The sequence below is a fragment of the Hyposmocoma kahamanoa genome, unplaced genomic scaffold, assembly GCF_003589595.1.
Source record: "Hyposmocoma kahamanoa isolate Upper Pololo Valley unplaced genomic scaffold, ASM358959v1 62, whole genome shotgun sequence".
NCBI lineage: Eukaryota > Metazoa > Arthropoda > Insecta > Lepidoptera > Cosmopterigidae > Hyposmocoma > Hyposmocoma kahamanoa.
In genome coordinates, this window is record NW_020653850.1 from 3,714,355 (window position 1) to 3,736,402 (window position 22,048).

The 22,048-nt window shown below is 37.0% G+C and overlaps 1 protein-coding gene across 4 annotated transcripts in view; it reads right to left on the bottom strand.

Annotated features, from left to right (window-relative positions):
• The window catches only part of LOC113229833 (protein TANC2), a 268,124-nt gene that overhangs the window by 8,553 nt on the left and 237,523 nt on the right, over nt 1-22,048 (bottom strand). For 3 of the 4 annotated variants that reach the window (XM_026463516.1, XM_026463515.1, XM_026463518.1), the window contains exons 2-3: nt 20,991-21,395; nt 20,017-20,130 (exon numbers count right to left, since the gene is read on the bottom strand). In XM_026463516.1, the coding sequence (XP_026319301.1) occupies nt 20,017-20,130; nt 20,991-21,395 (519 nt within the window). The remainder of the gene's footprint in view (nt 1-20,016; nt 20,131-20,990; nt 21,396-22,048) is intronic. The other variant, XM_026463517.1, reaches the window with a different exon arrangement.

A 22,048-nucleotide genomic window follows, 5' to 3' on the forward strand; every position in this document is an offset into this window, starting at 1 on the left:
CTCGAATGCATTGGCATTCGAGATCCTACATACATTGCCCTAAATTGGTGGGGCAATTGAAATCTAGGCTGCGTTCACGGGGTGCGGGGTACAAATCAGTCAGCCAATGACTACGGCCAGTGCAACCTGGCCGAAAGGGTCACGATAATACGTAAGTGGGTAAACATTTATTAAATCGGTTTTATCGCGTTTATCCCCTTTTGCAATATTTGTGTAATGCAACTCAAAAGTATCATAGTGTAAACAATCTACACAGTTAAGAATAAAGGTAGAATCCCGCATTTGGACGAAAATATCACAATTCAATCTGACATGACAGATTCGTGAGACCACGTCTCTATTGTGTGTTAAACGTGTTTTGAAGAAACATCAGAAACTGTATTACATTATCTATATGAAACTTTGATGGAAAATATTCAATGAAAATTCTCATATTAGCAACTTTTGTTTGGGTAAATTTGTCTTGTTTTGGTTTCTCACGGTATAAGATCAAGATTAGTTAGTATTTTCTTCTAATTAAGGTTGTGTTAAGTAAGAGTCGTGCTTTTTGATGCTACTTATACCTTGTATAAAAATTGATTTGGTGTGTACAACACATCGAGTATATAACCAAAAATAGAGACGAAATGTCATTTAATTTGTTTGAAAACTATTCTGCCAAATCATTCCGGTGACAACTGCGCTTCGATGCTTTTTCGGGCTGCCAGCCCGAGTTTGAAACAATTGACGGGTGTCATCAATTGTTTCACTTCCAATCGTCCAGTTTAACTTGAGCTTTGCTGTAATGGACGAAAATTGAAAAATACATATTTAATATTTAATTACCGATGAAATGTGATTCCGGTTGTTTTGTAATTAGATGTTTTGCTGTTTTTTCCACACCACCGAATGGAACAGCCCTCTTAATTGCAGATATTATCTTTATTACAATAAAAACAGAATGTTTTTGGAATATGCGGAGACGTACACACAGGTCAGTTGTTGCCGCTGTACTATTTGAGCTTTCTAATTTGTGATTTCAATGCAAACGAGAGTTGATATTTAAAAGTAATATAAGGCCCATTTGACTGATGAGTTGCCGGGGATGGATGGTCCTTATTTCGTCTCTATTTCTGGTTATATACTCGACAACATAATCTCTTCTAATATAATCAAAGATTATTTATTTATTAGTTTCTTTGTTATCTGTATCTTCTGTAAGTTCTATTTTGTTTGTTGTAAATGTTGAACACTACATTACACACACTTATCACTTTACGTATGTATCAAATCATTATTTAAGTATTCATATATATAAGAATACACCCCACAAGGACACAACATAGTATATTACAGAAATATTTATGTAATTTAATTTGTCCGGTCCGTAACGGAAAAAAATAAGTTGGCGTAGGGTATCGGATAAAGACACATGGCCCTTGATGTTTATGCAGTATATATATATATATATATATGCTTATTTCCTTCCGACATCCTATATAATCAGCCATCACGTAACGACATTCGATCTGCAACGTGTTGTTGTCCAGGTCTTACAGTGGTTTGCGGTGTAAATAGATCTCTGATGCACCTGCGGCGCAGGGCTGTGTGGGAACAGCACGGTTGAATTCCGCGATTTTAATACGATACTGGAGGCTTGGAGATTAGCGAGCGCACAAGCAGAGCGAGGAGCGATATTAATATTACTAATAAAACACCAACAGTTTTTTTAGTTTAGTCATTGGTCTCCAATTTTTGACTGATCTTAAATATGTTTTGTTTTTTTATAGACGGTTTCTTAGGATACCAAAGGGAAGCGGTACGTCACCTTTGCCATGAGTTTATTATGACAATCGATTCTAGTGAAACGAGTCCACTATTTACAATGTAAATATGACTTTTCATGAACTCGGCTAAGTGACAAAATAATTTTTAGCTCTATTTTTAACCGACTTAAAAAAAGTCTCAATTCGACTGTATGTTTTTTTATTATGTATGTTACGCGATAACTCCGGTATTTGTGAACCAATTTTCATGATTCTTTTTTTGTTGGAAAGGGGTTACCCACATAGTGGTCCCATTTAATTCTGAAGAAAATCATCCGCCTTTAAGGATGGCTGTTCACGCATGAAGATTCATTTTTCTAAATAGCGCCTAAATTTTTAAACAATTATTTTAATGGTTGATTTTGCTATTCTCCAATTCAAGGCGTTTTTCTCTCTTAATATACTTTGAGTAGTGAGAACCGATTTTTATCTCATGTGTCAAGTTCCGTACAGTGGCGAATTAGGGGATGAATCCGGGTTTGCGCACTTTCCGGTAACCGATTTCTATAAAACTTGACAAATAGATGTAATTCCACTACTTTTGAAGTCGGTTTTTCTAGTACTCTGTACTGAGATTATTGTTATGTAAATCAGATATTTGACCATTTGTCACTTAGCCCCGTTTTAGTTAGTGGACGGCAGATTTCCGACTCAATATTGACTTAAAAAAGCCATGATAGCTTAATAGTTTGACCTACCGTCTCTTAAGCAGAGACGGTAGGTTCGAGTTCGACCTCTGAGTTTTTCGGAATGTATGTGAGAAATCCAACTTGAAATTTACAACCAGATTATCTATACCATAAAATTAATTGGTCACAACGTGTAAAGGGGAACAAGTTCCGATTAGTTTCTAAAAATGTTATTAACATCCCAAAACGCAGGTCGCAGTGCAAAAAGCAGCCATTCTGACTGCTTTTCGCGGTGGTTTCAGGTATCGAGCCAGTAAGTGCTGGAATGATATTCCTCCTCCATTGCGTGATATCAATAAAAAAAAGGATTTAAGCGTGAATGCAAAAAAACATCTTTCGTCTGAGCAGATATGTCTCGCTACATAGATATTTAAACATAGGGTTGATACCTGTAAATCTGAATTTCCGTATATATATATATTTTCATATTTGGTGGCTATTATTATAATTTAATATTATGCTTGTAAACTTACATTATTATTTATATTGCTTTTCTACATTACTTACACTATTTACATTATTTGCTTTACATTTTACACTTTTACTTGATATATATAGTATTTAGAGTAAGATATATTTGCGTGTGATGCACTTTGGTGGCGTGGCTTAATGGGCTGCTATCGCTCACCTACATATATGGTACTGGCAGAAAACCAGCACTGTTTGTCTTCTCTCGGTCTACAGTATTTATGCTAAGTCAGGGCACAAACTGTAGTCATAAGTACATTAAAATTTTATTCAGTTGTTATAGTATTTGTTTGTTTTTCTCACAGTATTTGTTTTTATCGCAGTGTGTGTTTTATATAAATGTGTATAAAATTAGTAATGAATGTTCTATGTGCTTTTATGTTGTACTCTGTGAAGAGATTGTAAATGTTTTGTTTCTGTTTGTATTGATGCTGAATTTTAAGTGAACTATTAATCTACCCACGTTCAGTATTTAAGAACTTATCAATGAAAACATGTTTTTTATTTTTCCTTAATGTTACCTTGTTGTGGTTATCATTTTGTTCTCCGGGGATAGCGTGTCGTGTTTATCTATCTATCTATCAATGGACTTTTCGGTGAAGGAAAACATTGTGTTGAATCGTGCACGTCGAAGAAGCTTCACAACCCTCGGAAAAACGCGTGAAGTCCCTAACCCACATTGTGCCAACGTAGCGATAGTGTTCTAAATTTAATTTTATGTCATGATATGTCAAAAGTCCTACGTGCTATTGATTATACTAGCATTCTGATTGCTTCTGATCGCGAGATCAAATGCTACAATGAAATTTACCATAATATTCTCAAAAAATAACAGTCCACTTCATGGCTCTCCATGACAATTGGACAAACTGTCTATTGTTCGCAGATTCTCCTCAATTTTGTGTTTATGTCCGCAGAAAAAACGAAATGATATGTGTGAAGTTTTAAGAAAATAATAATGTACGTTACAACGCATTCGTACATAGTTGTCTGGGTGTATTTAATTGTGTGAGAAGTTGTTATCTGACGAAGTGCAGCGGAAGAATAGGTATTGTTACGACCGTGGACAATTTCATTAGACGTTAAAAGACTTTTGCCTTTCCAAATTTCACTTATTGCTTTTCTTTAATTTCTCTAGGACGTAGAACAAGAAACAACGAAAATATAAGACAACGTAATTTTAGTGTCTATGAAACGTTTGCTTTTGTAATTTATTGCTTTTTAAGAGTTAAATTTGATATTTTCAGAAACACAACATTTATTAAGCCCATTGACTTACAATTATATGGACGTCGGGTCCGCGCTAAAAAGTGTCCGAACTTATAGGGCGTTAAAATCGTATACGGAGCGTCATTCACGGTTTAGTCTTCGTTTGTTCGACTGACAGCGAAGCAAGTAAAATTAGACAGTACTGCGATGACATTACAATTTAAATTCAACGTTTTAGCTTTTTCATATTCCTTTACATGTCACTACCTTTAAATAGGTTGACTTGGGATATGTTTTTCTTGGTTTTTGTATTAGACCCGTCGTCCATTTATTTGTAAGTCAATGATTAAACCATTTATTTCCACAAAAGTTAACTGCATAATTAAGTCAGGCTCTAAAAATATACATATATTCGTGTTTGGGAGACAGTCTCAGTATTCACTGAGCGACAGAAGTTGCTTAGCACTGGTTTTCAGCCTGCCTCCAACCTTTGAGAATTTCGAACCTACATATTTCGCAAACTTCATCAACCACATAGTCCATTATATATTTTTTTATATGTCAAGTGACGGGACGAACAAGTCGTGCACCTGATGGTAAGCTACACGCTGTGTCCATAACAGTTGCTGTGTCACTCAGAGCTTCAAATCGCAAAGAGACATAAGTTGACAAGTCCCATGTGTCTGTAATTTCACCAGTACCCTTACCCTTCAAAACCGGAACACAGTAACGCTAACATTACTGCTTCGCGGCAGAAAAAGGCAAGGTGACAGTATTTCCCTGGACGAACTCTTTCACAAGGATTGCGCCTTCCCCTTTCCGTCATCGGGGGACTAGACGTTGGGGTTAGACGTTAGGTAGACGTTGGGGACTAGGGCTGGGGTTCCACCCCTATGTTGTAGATATTACCAAGATTCGCTTCCACATTTATTTGGCGAGCGGCTAGGGAGTGGAATTCCCTGTCTGCAGGCTTGTTTCCCAAACGCTATAACTTGGACCTTTTCAAGGCGAGAGTGAATAGGCATTATTTAGTTGTGCATGTCGACGATATAGCCATAACCGACCTCATCGTCACTTCCCATCAGGTCAGATAATAACATAATAATTATAACGCACACACTCAACATAGCCCCGCATTAGGGAATCCCTGTGTGGCGGGTGCCATGGACACACATAGACAACCACAAATTACACCCAAACTCACGAGAGAAATAAATGTCGGACATACAAATATTTCTGCCGGCCCGGGAAACGAACCTGGGACTTCTGCGTGGCAGTCCGGCATGGTAACCATTCGGCCACAGAGGCAGTTGAGATGGACGTCACATGCGCAATAAAAAAACATGCCCTCTTATTCTTGGCACTTTTAACCTGGCCTTTTTAAAGACATCCTCGATTTGATCAAGATAAATACGCCGAGGTATACTTCTCCCCACATTCGCTCAATAAAACTCTATTAATAGATTCTTAACAGCTTAAACAGTAACTTGAGCTGCGATACTGTATGTCATTAACATTGTAAATGTACCACAGACGATTGACGATCAAAAAGGCGTGGCGACTCTGATTCAGATCTAGCTTCTTCTTATGATTGTTAGAATTTTGCTGGAAGGGACAAGTGTTTAAGTAAAATCTATCATCGATATCGGGAAGTAAAACAGTCGTAAATCGGTTACCTACTTCTCCATTGAAAAGATCGACAGATCGAATCCCTGTATCGGCACAAACTTTAATTTCTAAATTACGTACTTTGGTGAATGTTTCGTTAGAGTCGATACTGCCTTCGCTTGAATTAATTTTTTTTCCGTACTAATGCGGTTCGTTCCACTTGGGTCGAGCAGTAGGGACACTGGCTTTATTTCAGAATTAATTTTTTTACAAACGAAATCAAAAAATCAAGTGCCTCCGTGGCCGAACGGTTACCATGCTGGACTGCCCGTTGAGGTCCTGGGTTCCATTCCCAGGCCGAGAGAAATATGTGTACGGCTTACATTTATTTCTCTCGTGATTTTGGGTGTAATTTGTGGTTGTCTATGTGTGGTCCATGGCACCCGCGATATAGGTTGTCACTAGTACGGGGCTAGAGAGTGTTGCGTTATTATTATTATTATTATATATATTTGAAAAATGTATATCGTATAGTACCTATACGTGTTCTACTTAGTTCAGTTGATACCAAAATAAATCATTGGTATATGTAAAATACTTATTGAACACAGCGGTTTACTTGTAAAATGTTGAGGTAAGTTTGTGTTTTTTTGTTCTATCTTGAAAATTTTAGGAATCGTGTTTTCACATCATATAGCAATCAGTGTAGTACAAGTATTTGGGAGCTTGGGTAAATGAAGCATGGGAATCTGATCAGGAAGTCAAGACCCGGATAGGAATTGCTCTAGCCTCTGTTAACAACATGAGGAAAGTTCTGTGCTGTCGTAAACTGTAATTAAAGCGTGTCAGGTTACTATTATATTACATCTGGCCTATCGTCATGTAAGGCTGCGAAACGTGGACCTTAAAAGAAGACACTACAAGACGCCTGCAGGCATTTGAGATGTGGTGCTACCGTTGCATGTTGCGCATTAGTTGGACACAGAGGGCCATGAACGAAACCGTGCTTCAGCGTGTTCATATGTTCCAGAAAATGATGACATCTATCAAAAGGCGCAAAATACAGTATCTTGTTCACGTGATCCTGAATAATAGATACATGCTGCTACAGCTAATAATGATGAGCAAAGTGCAGGGAAAGAGACGCGCTGGGCGAAGAAAGAAATCGTGGCTGCGAAACATCCGGGAGTGGACCGGCAGTGCCTCAGTCGAACAGCTGTTTCGGTTGGCTGCTGATAGAAACTGATACAGCAAGCTGACGGCCAACCTTCAGCACTGAAGAGGCACTCCAAGAAGAAGAAGTATATCCTCAATTTTATAATTTATTTTTTTCAATGTGACTGATTCAACACTTTGACTGTTATGTGAAATCAACCAAAACCATTAAAGGTTGTATAGACTCTTAATACTCTTAATGATGAAGGAAAACATCGTGTTGAAACCTGCATGTCAAAGATGGTTCACAAACTGAGAAGTCCCCAAGTCACATTTTGTGTGTATTGCGGACTATGGTCTTAACCTTCTCCTTATAGGGAAATTCGTGTCCAGCAGTGGAAAGTAAAAGGGTAGACGACGATGATGATCGTTTTCAAAACTTTAGCTCACAAGACAAAACAATTAATTAAAACAACTCACAATACAATACTTTTTAGAACAATATAGAACGGTGTATAAAGGTATAAAGATTGCCCAAGTTCCACAATAATAAGTAGATACTTATGTCGTATATGAATACTTACAATATCATATTTTGTAGAAATCCATTCACATGTGAAAATGATGACATCACGTTGACATTGTCAAATACGTGACTATTGTGGTTCTATGAAAAAATATGAGTAATTTGAACTAATTATGACGCTTTACGCGTTAATTGGTGTAGGCAGGATGACTTTATTAAACCAAATTAGATGCATGAATTTTTGGCACTTTGACACACAGACTTGAATTTAAACAGTTTTGTTGACACTAAAAAAATGTTAACAATAAAAACATTTTAGCATACTTATGGTTGTCTAAACCTTCCTTATAGGAGATCAGTGACCAGATTATCGTAATGCGATCGTCCTTGTCCTATAAATCTCAGTAAAACGTGATAATATGTGTTATAAATGTTCGGAATTTAACACGAGAGATAATAAAAGTGTTCATTGCTTAGAGGATATTTTGTAAACAATAAAAACGGCTTACAATTCAGGTTTTAATAGCATTTGGGTTTTTTGTAAAAGAGTTTGTCCAGGGAAGTACTTCCACCTTATTTATTCTGTCGCCAAGTAATAATGTGAGCATTACATCATATCTCATCAACTTTATATCTCAGGGCGATTTAAGCTCTGAGTAGTACTGCAACTGCTATGGACAGGCGTGTCGTATACCACCAGGCGCAAGATTTGCCCGTTTCGTCATTTGGTATCGTATATATAAAAGATAAATTAGTCATAAGAATCATGCTATTAACAAAATTTAGGCACTCACCATATCGAAAGAAATGAATGAACAAAAGTTTTATAGCGTGGTGTATCTAGTTTCTGTAGAGCATTGATCAGGGTTACATAGTCCGGGTAGTATAAAAAACACTCTCTCCCACGCTCCAGGGCAGGTTTTGTGATGACATTGCACTCGTGGGTAGTACCCAGCCTATGAATGTCTCTTCTACTCATGTAAATGTGTTATATGTATTCTGGCGGTAGCAAAAGCGGAGTTTGTGTTATTTTTAACTAAGAAGATAATACTCGTACAACGCTTCCAAAATAAAATTATGAGACAATTGTAGGTGCTCCTTGGTATATATGAAACGAGAATCTGCATCGCGATTTGAATGTCGAGCCCGTAGATAAAGTGTTGAAAAAGTACGCCGAAGCTCACGAACATAGACTTCATCATCACATAGAAGCTAGACAGCTACTAGACTATACAAATATAGTGCGTAGAACTAAACCTTTTGAATTAGCGTAGTTAAGTTATAGTGAATAAAATAAATATTAGTGCCAGTGTTAATAAGACTATCAACACATGAAAGAAGTGTATTCCCCTGAATTAATATTAAAAGAGATTTTTTCAATGGACAATTTCTTTACATAAGTTACTTACATATTAGGAAATTATGTTAAATTAAAATTGCTTATTAGTCTTGTAAAATGGCTAGATTGTAATTAGCCATAAGGTTTTGTTTTGCTAAAAATCCACTTTGCTTTGGTAAGTACATATAAAGTAGAGACCTGTAAAAGGCCCGAAAAGTTGGTTCGTTTAATAAAACAACAATATATGTGGTTTAGATCAGAAAAAATAGTTGCATCCTGACATCCCTAGTCAGCTGTTGGTAGCTGTAAAGATACCTAGTTGAATGCAGAAATAGTTTTCTCACAGAGGCACTACGGCAAAACGTCGTTAAAAAACAAAAAAGCAATGTGCCTGTAACAAGCACACAGAAAAATGCATAAGGTCTGTTGGTTCGTTCCATAGCTTAGTCGACATAGCGTCTGGTACGGTTTACTAGAATCCAGCCGGATCGACGGAATTTTTCCTAAGTGTTCAATCTTTGTATTAATAATTATAACAAACTAGTGGAGTATATTTCACAAAAAATAATTGAAATGATATTAAATGTGGTCAATAGTTTCATTTCCTATAGTAACAATCACGAAAACTTCAGAACTTGATATATGTCAAGTATGTGGAGGTATATATACACAACCACTTAACTCTACAGTGGATTAAAGGACACAGCGGCTCACGTGGCAATGACGCAGCAGATCAACTAGCCAGAAAAAGGTCGGAGACGGACGCTGTAGGACCAGAATCCATAGTATCCCTCCCCTACTAATGGTCCAGAACAACTATACACAAAGGTACAAAATTTTCTCATAATAATACATGAACTACCCTCACGGTTTGTAGACAGGCGACGGAAGCACTCCCAACGCTCAACGCCAGTCTATCTCGAAAAGTAATTAAACTCAAAAGGCAAGAGCTTCGCATTCTAACTGCCACCCTAACAAGTGATGGTCCATACAATAAATACCTTTGCAATTTAGGTATCACAGACAGCCCTCTATGCACATCCTACTACAGTGCTTCGGCGTGGCCAACTACAGGGCGAAGTACCTTGGAGTGCCGAGGTCGCTCCCCGAAGTCTTCAGCAAACCGAGGAGGTTGCTGAGATTCCTGGAGAAGCTTGGGTGGCACGAGTAGGACCCTGCACCCATCACACGCAAAATAGGCGCCTTGACGTCGAGTTGCGGACACCAGCCCGTTACACAAAGTACCAAGTACCAATTAGGTATTTCTTTATTACAATATAAATACAAAATAGATTTTTGTTAGATAGACCCTTAATGCAAATTTATTCCTCATGTAATACACGCAATTTTAAGCAATTTATTCTTTATTATCATTTTTTTTATGATTTCCGAACATGAACTATACTCCTAAACACTGTTAGGAACCTACACAGTAATACAACTTATAACAGCGCCTTCTAACCGGACCTTCTAATGACATATAAATAAATCCTGCACAAAGGTACCATTACTGATGACGCATCGTGTACGTTACGAAATGTCAACGATTGTTACCAAATTGTCAATCATTGTTACTAGATTGTTACAGAAATGTGAAGCATTGTCAAGGCCGCTGACATGTATGAGGGGTCATTATGTTGAACAAGTGCACGTGAGATAGAATAACGAGTGTATTTTGTTTGAAATTTTCGATTGTAGTGTAGTTCGATTGTTTCGATACAAAAATATGTCTTTTTTATAACATCAAGTGACGGGACGAACAAGTCGTGCTCCTGATGGTAAGTTACACGCCTATCCATAACCGTTACACTGCCACTCAGAGGTTCAAAATGCAAAGATCTGAGGGGACTACCACTGCGCCTGTCACCCTAAGACCTAAGTTGACAAGTCCCATGTTCCTGTAATTCCACCAGTACCCTCACCCTCCAAAACCGAAACACAGTAATGCCTTAGGAATCACATTCCTACTTGGCGGCAGAAATAGATAACGTGGCAGTACTACCCTGGACGAACTACAAAGAGCTCTACTGCTACTAAAGAATATGTCATGTGTAATCATAGGATTCAAGATTACAAGTATTATGGTCTACTGACTTTTGCAGGTGGCATTTTGGGAGGGAATTCCGATTGCACAGAATTGGTGGCGCAACTAGTGCGCCTGTACGTCCCCCCGCTAAATAAATTCGTCTGCTGGCAGTGCCGGCGGGCGGTGCGAACTGTGTCCCACAGTAAATCGCCGATTGTATCTGGAGGTCTGGGGAACCAAAACAAAAGACGCACGATGCGAATGAAGCTTCATACTTCACATTGAATTTGGTCGAGTATTATTTATTTGACAGTAATTGCTTCGGATAGATATCCGATGAAGAGTACAGGCCTTGCACCAGATCGTGATGTTTTTGCGAGCGGTTGCTGTGTGTGATGAATGTAGGTTTTGTGAGCGGATGGATGAACGTCGGTCGTCTGTGAATTATTAATACAAATTGTCTATTTATGAATTTCACAGTGCCCTGGTATTTTGCTATAATGTTGAGTAATTTTATGACATAAATAAATAAACAAAGGCATTGGTGAGCGGTTCATGTAATAATGAACCTTATCTCTTAACATTGTCTCAAAGCAGAGTAACATAATGCTGTGCCCCAATGCTTCTCAGTCGAACGGAAGTGATTATTAGGCGCTAAGTATCAACTTACATGGTCAAGTTCATTTTAAGTCACGGTTAAGTTATGCTTATTGTTAGTGACGTGACTTTTATGTTTAGGTTTAACGCTTTAGTGGAGTTGACTCATTTTGTTTCAGTTGAGTTATTTTGTTTAGTAATATTGAATATATGAGTTGTGAAATAACTGTTAATGCATAATATGTTCGGGTGAGATATTTATGTAGTTCATTATACAAGAAAACAATGTACATTTAACTTTCAAATTATCTCACCAGATTCATGATCTCAAACCATGGAATTTTGTATACATTATTTGTCTTAATATTATTGAAGGAGGTGCTATTACTTCCTAGACGTGTTTGTAGAGCTTCTCCATTCCGTCCAGGGAAGTACTGCCACCTACCTATTTTTGCCGCCAAGCAGTAATGTCAGCATTACTGTGTTCCGGTCTTGAAATTACAGGCACATGGGACTTGTCTATTTATGTCTCAGGGTGACGAGTGCACTGGCAGTGCCCCTCAGCACTGCGATTTAAAGCTCAAAGTGGTACTGCAACTGTCATGGACTGGCGTGTCGCTTACCACCAGGCGCACGACTTGTTAGTCCCGTTGCTTGACGTCATAAAAAAGACGACGAAGTCGATAAGTCTCACGTATTTACCATGTATGCTTCTATAATATAAACTACACAGAATTTTCTTTGCGTTTGTTTGGTCTTTCTATCAATAATTCAATATGCAATTCATTAAAAGTAGAATTAAATTATATGAATAAAATTGCAAATTAAGTTATATGTATATACTTGTACGTGACGCGAAGAAGAGTCGTCCACTGTGCACTGTGATAACTTCCAATGTAATATTTTGAGACCTATGACTATGCAATAAATATTAGGGGTTAAAGTATGAAATTGCCGTTTTATTGCAATAGGTTCTTTGAATTTTCATAGAATCTTCATGGTTTGAGGTTTTCGAATGAAACTTTTTTCAAATGGTTTCTGTGATTTTTTTTTTTAAATTTGAAACATTTGAATATCGACTTTCAATTGTTTTTGTTATTCAATTTAGACAAGAAAGATGGATACTGCGAAAATTCGAGTGATTTTTGAATACGAGTTCCGACGCGGAACTAACGCGGCAGAAACAGCCCGCAATATCAATGCTGCGTTTGGAGAGGGGTCTACTAATGAACGCGCCGTGCGATTTTGGTTTAAACGCTGTCGTGATGGAAATTTCGACTTAAAGAACGAGACACGAGGAAGACCGCCCACACAGGTGAATAACGATGAATTAAGAGAGATAGTGGAAGCCGATCCTAGTCAAATTACCCAGGAATTAGCGGCATGGTTTAACGTTACCTTACCCACAATATTGACTCACTTGCGTCAAATCAATAAAATAAAAAAATACGAAAAATGGGTGCCTCATGATTTGACTGATCTGCAGAAAGAAACGCGTGTTGAAACTCGTGTTGCCTTGTTGAACCGGTACAGAAATGAAGGAATATTGGATCGAATTGTAACATGTGATGAAAAGTGGATTCTTTATGATAACTGGAAAAGAAAAATGCAATGGCTGACCCCAGGTCAAATGCCACAACAGTGTCCTAAAGCAAAACTTACCAATAAAAAGGTAATGGTAACTGTTTGGTGGTCTCAGCATGGTGTTATTCACTATAGTTTTCTCCGATCTGGTCAAGCAATAACGGCAGATGTCTATTGTGCCGAACTCCGAACCATGTTGACAAAACTAGCAGTAAAACAGCCCCGACTCATGAATCGATCTTCACCATTATTGCTCCACGACAACGCGAGACCTCACACAGCACGAGAAACCATTTTGACCCTTCAGGAACTGCAGTTAGAAACCATTCGTCATCCTCCGTATTCACCAGACCTTGCTCCAACGGACTACCATTTTTTTCGTGATTTGGACAATTATCTACGTGACAAGAAGTTTTCTTCCCAGGAGGCAGTACAAAATGCTTTCACACAGTTTGTGCAGTCTAGATCGTCGGAGTTCTATCGCAAAGGCATTAATAACCTTCCCATTAGATGGCAGCAATGTATAGATAATAATGGCAACTATTTTGATTAAATAAATTTGTTAAAAATTTAAAAAATAAACAATTTAGATTTTCAGTACAAATCGGCGATTTCATACTTTAACCCCTATTATATATTCCATTTAACAAACAATTATTCTAAGAAGTTTCCTTTACACGATATTTAGTGAAATCTTTAACACAAGCCATTTTCTTTACAAACTGCGAGACCTGACCTAACAAATTTGATTCACAAATCTAAAGCGACGTAGGCGCAAATCCTTAAGACAATACTTGTAGGCGGTGTCCCACTTCCGTTCTTATTTACCCTCCTACTGTATCAATATATGGATCGGAGTTTGGCCTTCAAACTCCTACTACAGATTTGACAATGTTAGGTATATTATTGTTTATTGTTATATGTGGGGAGAATGAACTTAGTGATCTATATTATTAAAATAATAACTATTTGTCGAGTCTACTGTTTTCGCGACTGTTACAAATTGAAAATCAAAGTATTTTGTCCGATGTAAGTCGTATATATTTGTTTATTCGAACAAACCAACGTTTCGAGCCCTTTACCGAACTCATAGTCATGGCTAACACAGTCACGGGATTGACTGATTTAGATCCAAAAAAATATGTTTCATTTCCTATGTGTAACAATCGCGAAAACCCAAGAACTAGATAAAAAGTATTGAGAATAAAAACAAAAATAAAAAACTCAACAAAATTAAACAATCTGTCATTTATACTATAACTTTATATAATAAATAATTATAGCTATATATAATTATAGCTACAATTATTTATTAAGCTATAATAAATAATTATAGCTTTATATAATAAATAATTATACTATAACTTTATATTATTAAAAAAAAATATATGTAGCAAAACATTCATTCAATAAAAACTTGAAAATCGTCTCTCTTAAAACAAAAGCAATACGATGATAAAAGTTAATAAAAAGAACATATTTTTTTATGATACCGCAATGACGGGACGAACTATCGTGCGCCTGGTGGTAAGCCCCTGTCCTTAACAATTGCAGTACTCCCTCAGAGCTTTAAATCACAAAAATCGGGGGTTTACTGCCATTGCGCACGGTCCTCTGAGACGTAAGTTGACAAGTTCCACGTGCGTGTAACGCTCATATTACTGCTTGGCGGTGGATATAGGTAAGGTGGCAATACATCCCTGGACGAACTCTTTCACAAGGAGCAGTAGCTACTAAAAGTATTTTACAGTTGCATACCTTTTGCACAACCCAATTTATATTTACTAATTCTAATATTACAGTTCAAAATTGTCACTGTAATTTTTAATGTACAAAAAACTTCATCATGCGCTGGATATAATCTTAAACTCCTACTTTTAACGAAAACACATAAAGATTAGTGTCTGTATGCAATATATACCTGGGTATATATACCAATATAAACATGAAGTAATCATTTACAAGCTTCTTTGATTGAAGCACTGTAAAGCAAATGAGAAACTGGTAAACATTTGCTCTGTCTATTGCAAAATTTTAAGTATATTTATGCCTTCAGACCTTAATATACGATTTTTAATAATAAGTCGTGAACGATGAGGTGTACAATTATAATTAAAACTCACTTAAAAATGAAAATACATGCCACAGTAGATTGATTGTTGAAAAAACGTTGTAAGACAAACTCTGAATAAGGCATTCCGCCTGCCTATTTCTCAAATTGAATACACAAATCGTAGCTGTATCGGGTGGTGTAAACGTAGTCGATAGGTTTCGAAATGAAAGATCGATCGGTGGCATAATGTAAAGGGAACTGTTGAATGAATTCATAAGAGGGATTACAAGATTGAGTTACATTTAACTAGGTCTGTTTTATGACTTGTTTTGTATACATTTTTACCTGATTACTCTGTAGCCAAAAGGAATTATATTTAATGTTAGCGAAGAAAGAATAAAAAACCAAACTCAAAAGTTCATGGATTACATCTGTTTGCCAGGTCTTATTGAAATCCGTTACCGGAAAGTGCGTGAAACGGTAACTTGCCACTCTTGTAGGTGGAATCTTTTCTTCAAAATTTAAATGAAATTAATACTGAGATACCCCCTTTCTAACTAAAAAATCGTCGAAATCAATTTACAAGTGCCGGAGAAAAAAAAACAAGTACGCGATAGTACATAGAAAAATAGTTTCATTTAAAATACCTCATAAGATCCATTGTAGTGACTGACTAGAAGTCTCTTTTAAAAAAAGGGTTTGCCGTGACCGCCACGCTTCTAGCAAGTCTTTTAAATTATTGTCAATATTTCGTATAAATATAATTAATTTGAAGCGAATGCTTGTTGTATTTAATTTAATTTACAATTTTGATAATAAAAACTAAATACTTCCGCGCCCAGAATACAATGGACTCTATAACGAATAAAACAGTGTTGAAATTTGCAGAGATGTGTACTATAATAAGACTATATATACCGATTTAAATCCGAAAAAACAGTTTCATTTCCAAACGCCCACTAACAATAATTATTTCAGTGAATAATTGTAATTGGCCTAATCGAAAATGGCTAAAAATATGTTAAGCTTAAAATTAAATTAAGGCTGTGGTTTCCCATATAAAATAAAATACACAATGTTAACGTAATGAGGCATACTGATGAAATTTCATTATAAAATGCTTTTAGTATAAATACAATAAAGTTCATAGAGATGTTATTGATCAGCACTGCATTAAGTTGGTACCAATGCATTTCAAATTCCTAATATCCAGTGAAAAGTTAATTTAAATTCCAATCCCAGTTTACATTAGAAAGCGACGTAATTTACATCTCAAAACCAACCCTACGATTTGATAGATCTTTATCTCATAGAATCTTTCGGGGCCGTATTCATTGGTAGTTTAATCTCGAAGATGAACAAGAGTTTTTGTTTGCCTAACACAGTGTAATTACCATTTTGAAATTTTTCTCTGCTGGATGCTTCTGAGAAAAGGATTTGACGACATTCCACCATGTTTGCCCTCCCTGTCATAACTTGCATTTTTGGTAACTTTCCAGATGTTAATTAAATTTTTATTGAATTGATATTCAATTATTTTTTGTGAAATTACTCCACTAGTTTGTTATAATTATTAATACAAAGATCGAACACAGAAAAAACACTCAGAAAAAATTCCTTCGATCCGGTCGGATTCGAACCGACGTCTTCTTGCATACCGTGCCAGACGCTATACCAACTAAGCCACGGAACGAATCAACGGACCTCACGAATTTTTCTATGTGCTTGCGTCGTGTCTTTGTACTTGGTCTTTCAATGACTTTTTAGTCGTAGCGCCATCTATGAGAAATCTATGACAGATTTATCACCCAGTTAGTACCTTTACAGCTACCAGTCCTGGCGAGAGATGTCGCCTTTCACTATATTAATTAAAATTTCCAGATGTTATTAACACAAAAATCGAACACTTAGAAAAAAATATTGAAAAAAAAAATTAAAAAATGGTTAGTCCGTTGGTTCGTTCCGTGGCTTAGGTGGCATAGGGTCTGGTACGGTTTGCTAGAAGACGTTAGTTCGAATTCAGCTGGATCGAAGGAGTTTTTATCGATCGAAGCGATTTAAAGCATTGAGTTCCACTGCAACTGTTATTGGTAGTTAAATGTTATCAAGTGATATCATGAAAAAGGAATAGAAGTATTTCGTCATCATTTAAGAGACCTACAGTTGGTACACGCTTGTGAGAATCTAAGATATAAAGTAGGTAAACATTTTTGTTATTAGATTTTAGTAGCCCTTTTTATACCTAAAGGATACATTTGCAAATCTTGATATAGTCAAAGACCAAGTTCAATATAACGGTAGTAAATGGATGAGTATTAAAAGAAAGATGCAAGCGCAGGAATCAAACGACAAGAAAAACAAAGAGAAATTTGATGATGCCGATGATGTAGATAAAAATGACACGGCCATAAACAATCTAGTTTCTGTATTAACGGGATCTTTCTACAAATTCTTCAAGATAATAAAAATCTTTGCATAGATTTTGAAATGGCATGAAGCCTACATTTGTATTGATAACAAACATTTTATTTTTAATCGTATCACTGGAACATTTCTAAAAACATGTGATAGTACCGTTGTTGTTGGTAATGATACAATACGTTTATTGTCAAATATAATAGAGCTCTACACCATACAATTTGTTATCACGAGAGACGATCACACGCGCCCACGAATCCATGTAATTTTTGTCACCGATTATCTCGATTTGAATCTGGAAGACATCAATGGACACGATACTGTACAGTCGATGACAATACCAGCTTACCAGTACGAGCGTATATTTATTTACATTTTTATAACCGTGATAAATATATCCGAATGCAAATTATTTTTAAAGATAACCATTTGCACGTACGTCTGTCGTGGCGAAATTGTATTTAACAACCTGTGTAGCGCATTGCATTTTATTTTAATTATAGAAAAGCAAAACTGAATGATTTCAAAGAAACACCGGTATAATATCTGTGGCTCTTGTGAAAAGAGGTACAAGTAAAAAAAGTCAACTTTACAAGGAAACGCGAAAAACACTTAACGCTTAATATCATATCTATCAAATCCTTGTAAAGTTGGGTTTTTTACTTGTCCCTTTCCACTAGAGTCACAGATATATCCTGTTCATCATCATTCATTTAGGTACGCGTGGACTCTAAAGGGAAGATTTAGACTATAGCGCACTACCCTGGCGCAATACGGCTTAGGAACTTCACTTGCTTTCAAAGGATTGTGAACCTTCTTCCACATTCACAGGTGTCATTACGATGTTTTCTTTCAACCGTTAGCGAAAAATACTGTTACTAAAACATTCACAAATGTAGTACATATAAATGCACCCTATTCAAAATGCTGGTGAAATTACAGGCACATAGGACTTGTCAACTTATGTCTCAGGTTGACGGGCGCACTGGCAGTGCTCGTTAGATGTTTGCGATTAAAAGCTCTGAGTGGCGCTGCAACTGTTATGGATAGACCAGACGCATGACTGGTTCGTCCCGTCACTTGGTATTATAAAAAAAAGAAAAGGAATATTGGCGTCAAGTCTCTATGAAAATGTTTACCATCGATTTATAGCGACTGTACACGATCAAATTGTTAATAGGATGTGAACATTAGAATTCCTCATTTGTAATTCAAAAACCCTTAAACATTGATTGTAGATTACTACCACGTGACTAATATGATTTTTTTTTCATCTGATATGGTTTTGTGATAAAGAATCAATATAAATAAATTAAAAAATATATATAAAAGTCGTTAATAACCACATACAAAGATTCGGCAACAAGCACATAGAAGAATCCGTGAGGTCAGCTGGTTCGTTCCGTGGCTTAGTTGTCATAGAGTTTGGCAAGGTGTGCTAGAAGACGTTGGTTCAAATCCGGCCAGATCAAAGGATTTTTTTCTAAATGTTCGATTTTTGTATTAATAATCTTATCAAACTAGTGGAGTAATTTCACAAAAAAATGATTGAATATCATGGTGGTTAAAAATCCTGACATTCAATAAAACACTTAAAAAATGTATTTTGAATATAAAACGTAATTGTAGACGGAATCTTTGACTGTCAATTGAAAATCTCACCTACTTAATAATATTAATATTTAGTACGTAAGCAGGTGTAAAATAATATCGTTATGTTGTTTATTTTTAGATAAATACGCAAATGCCAATACCTTGTATGTACAGTGACAAAATCACAATATAGCATAAAATAATGAAAATAAAGAAGAAAGTTTCTATCACAAACATTTAACGTAGTCGCAGCAAAGTGTCTAGCGCTAGATGCAACGAAGTAGAGTTGAATATAACAAAACTCCCTTGCTGCGTCTACGTCTTTTACGTGTGAAACGTGCTTTAGAAAATCAAACGCAAACCACACAGAATGCAGAAGGAACAAAATAACCGGTCCGAAGCTGTGCCTTTAACTGCCAGGGCTATACCGCCGTATGCAAATGCAAAAAGGTGCAAAAAACAAGGCATCCACTCGTCTGCTCTGCTCATTGGAATGTGGACCGAATACCGATGTGTTTATTTGGAAATCGATTTAAACTAATTTATTCAATATTCGGTAGCCGATTAATTTACTATGAAATTTCTAAGATTTTCGTGATATGAATTTAATGAGATTGATTTATGTTCGCGCGCGTAAAAGGAGTGGCGAATTTTTTACTTTATTACTATGAAGTTGAGATCAAAATATAGTCTATATAGATAATAAATTTGTATTGTGTGGCTTTAAATATGCAGATATCGGCATAAGTTTAAATTACTGTTTCTTATACGAAAACGAGGCTATAATAAAACTATAAATTATCAATCTTAATAAACTAATCAACTTGCAATTTATTAATTTATACGAAGTTATTTTTATTAAAATATTCAATGATTTTCTGAAAAGGTGTTTTGTTGCAATCGTTATAAAGTCCACATTCCATGTAAAAATAGAACGTAGTCCTGCCTGTTAACTGGTTGAGGCCCTGTGGGAGGGACGAGTGGGAGGTCCAGAGGGACCTGATCTTATTGAAGACCAGGCTCGGCCACGCTGCGCTCCTTGGACCCTCCTCTGGGAGTCCTGCAGGGTTGATGAAAATGACAATGAAACTATTCCACAGGATACCATCTTCATCATTGCACTAGGATTCTTTGAGGAAATTACATTTACTGACACTGTTTAGGTTACATAAACTACCATAAAGCTAATCCTTGAAGTAATTTTAAACAAACTAATTTTAGAAACAGTATAAGGGTCAAGTTTGACACATAACAACAGTAAGTCGATACAAATAGATATGATAATCGAATCCATTATGTTTAATATCGCGCTCGATGTAATTAACAAAGTGCTATTTGCAAACTGTAGCAAATAACTCAAACAATGTTATTCAAAGTAACAGATAGAAATGTTACGGCTCAAAGACAGTTTAATAATCAACCACAAAAGGGCAAGGGCCGAGGCGAATTGAAACTAATAGTTTATTAAGAAACAGCTGTGAATTAACGCACTGAATATTTCAATCCGGTCAGAAACCTAGCCGATGTAATTAATGGAAATAAAGTAACAGATTCCGAGATAATGTCCGCAGCCGGCATGTCTGCGCAGCCATTGCAAAAGTCTAGCCTATACTAATAAATGCACTAGACTGGTTCGCCACAGAACCTACGTACATCCGGCGTACAGGCGTGGGTGCTGAATGTTGCAACTGTCACTCACCATTATTTACGATCGACTCTTTCCAACTCGAAAACCTCATAAAAGAGCAGGAAAGTGAGGGCGAACAACGGTCTGCTTATGAATGAGACTCCGAAGAAGGCATCAATGGAGGTAAAGCTGCGTACGCTGTAGGCGACGCTTGCGCAATGATGCAAATGCGCTACCACGCGCGGGCCCACAGATATGCAAATTTCGTGATGGCGTGCGATTAAGCTACTTACCAGATAGTGGCACGTGGTTCTCGTGTGAACGACGGCTGGACCGCTGCCCGAAAGGACTTCGAAGAGATTTTGGGCTAGGGAAAAATCTTCTTCTCGTGTGTGGTGGCGTTGGACAGCTTTGGGCCAATGTGGCGGGCTTCGGTGGCTTGGGAAGGCGCATTGGAGACTGCCAGTCCTGGTCTTGCTGAGGAGACGGCGTGTAGCGCTCCATCACTGGTCGCCGTCCCTGACTGTTTCTGGCGCATATGGGGCACGCTTCGTTCCTGAACATGCAGGAGTAACAGCGTTCATGTCCACATGTGTCTATCAGCTTCCTCTTCTTGCCTTTGTCAAAGGGCATGTTACAACTCGGACAAGTTGTTCCCCCTGACTCGCTCTCCAGTAGTTGTCGTAACGCGGCGAGGTCTGCAACAAGAATGAGGAATGTTAATTCTGTTTTGATTGGCTCGGACACATTGTTGATATATGAGTTATGCATGCGGACCGAGAGTTGTCGTCGCACCGTGCATGGAAATCGATTTGCGTTCTAACGATCCTTGAAGTTATTCTCGCGAGGATAATGATATAATTCGACTCCTAAGCGGGAACCGGACAGTTAGAACTCATTACATGTGTACCTACGCGGTGATGGAATTTAAATGGCCTGATTATTATTGTACGACGTAAAATGATAGTCTTTTGCTTCAATGTCATAGTTAATTGGCGATCAAAGATAGCGTTTCTAGATTAAACGTTTCATTTCCGATACATTTAAGCTTTAAAGGGTTTATTTATAATCTTCATCTTTAAGACTTGCTTCTGAGAGAGTCTTTCGCGTCGCTTAAATCAACACTTTTAAATTAAGCGAGCGGTAAATCAGGCCACTGCAAACGAAGTAATTAAACCCTTACGATAAGATGACACTTACGATATGAAGGAGAAAGTTATCTTATCAAGAGTTGTGCGTTGAGAGAACACGCTGCTCTTTTCGACAAATGACATTACAGTTGGATACTGATGAACAATAATATAGCTCTTCCCTCCGGACCCCGTGCAGTACGGTTGTGTTTTCGAGTAAC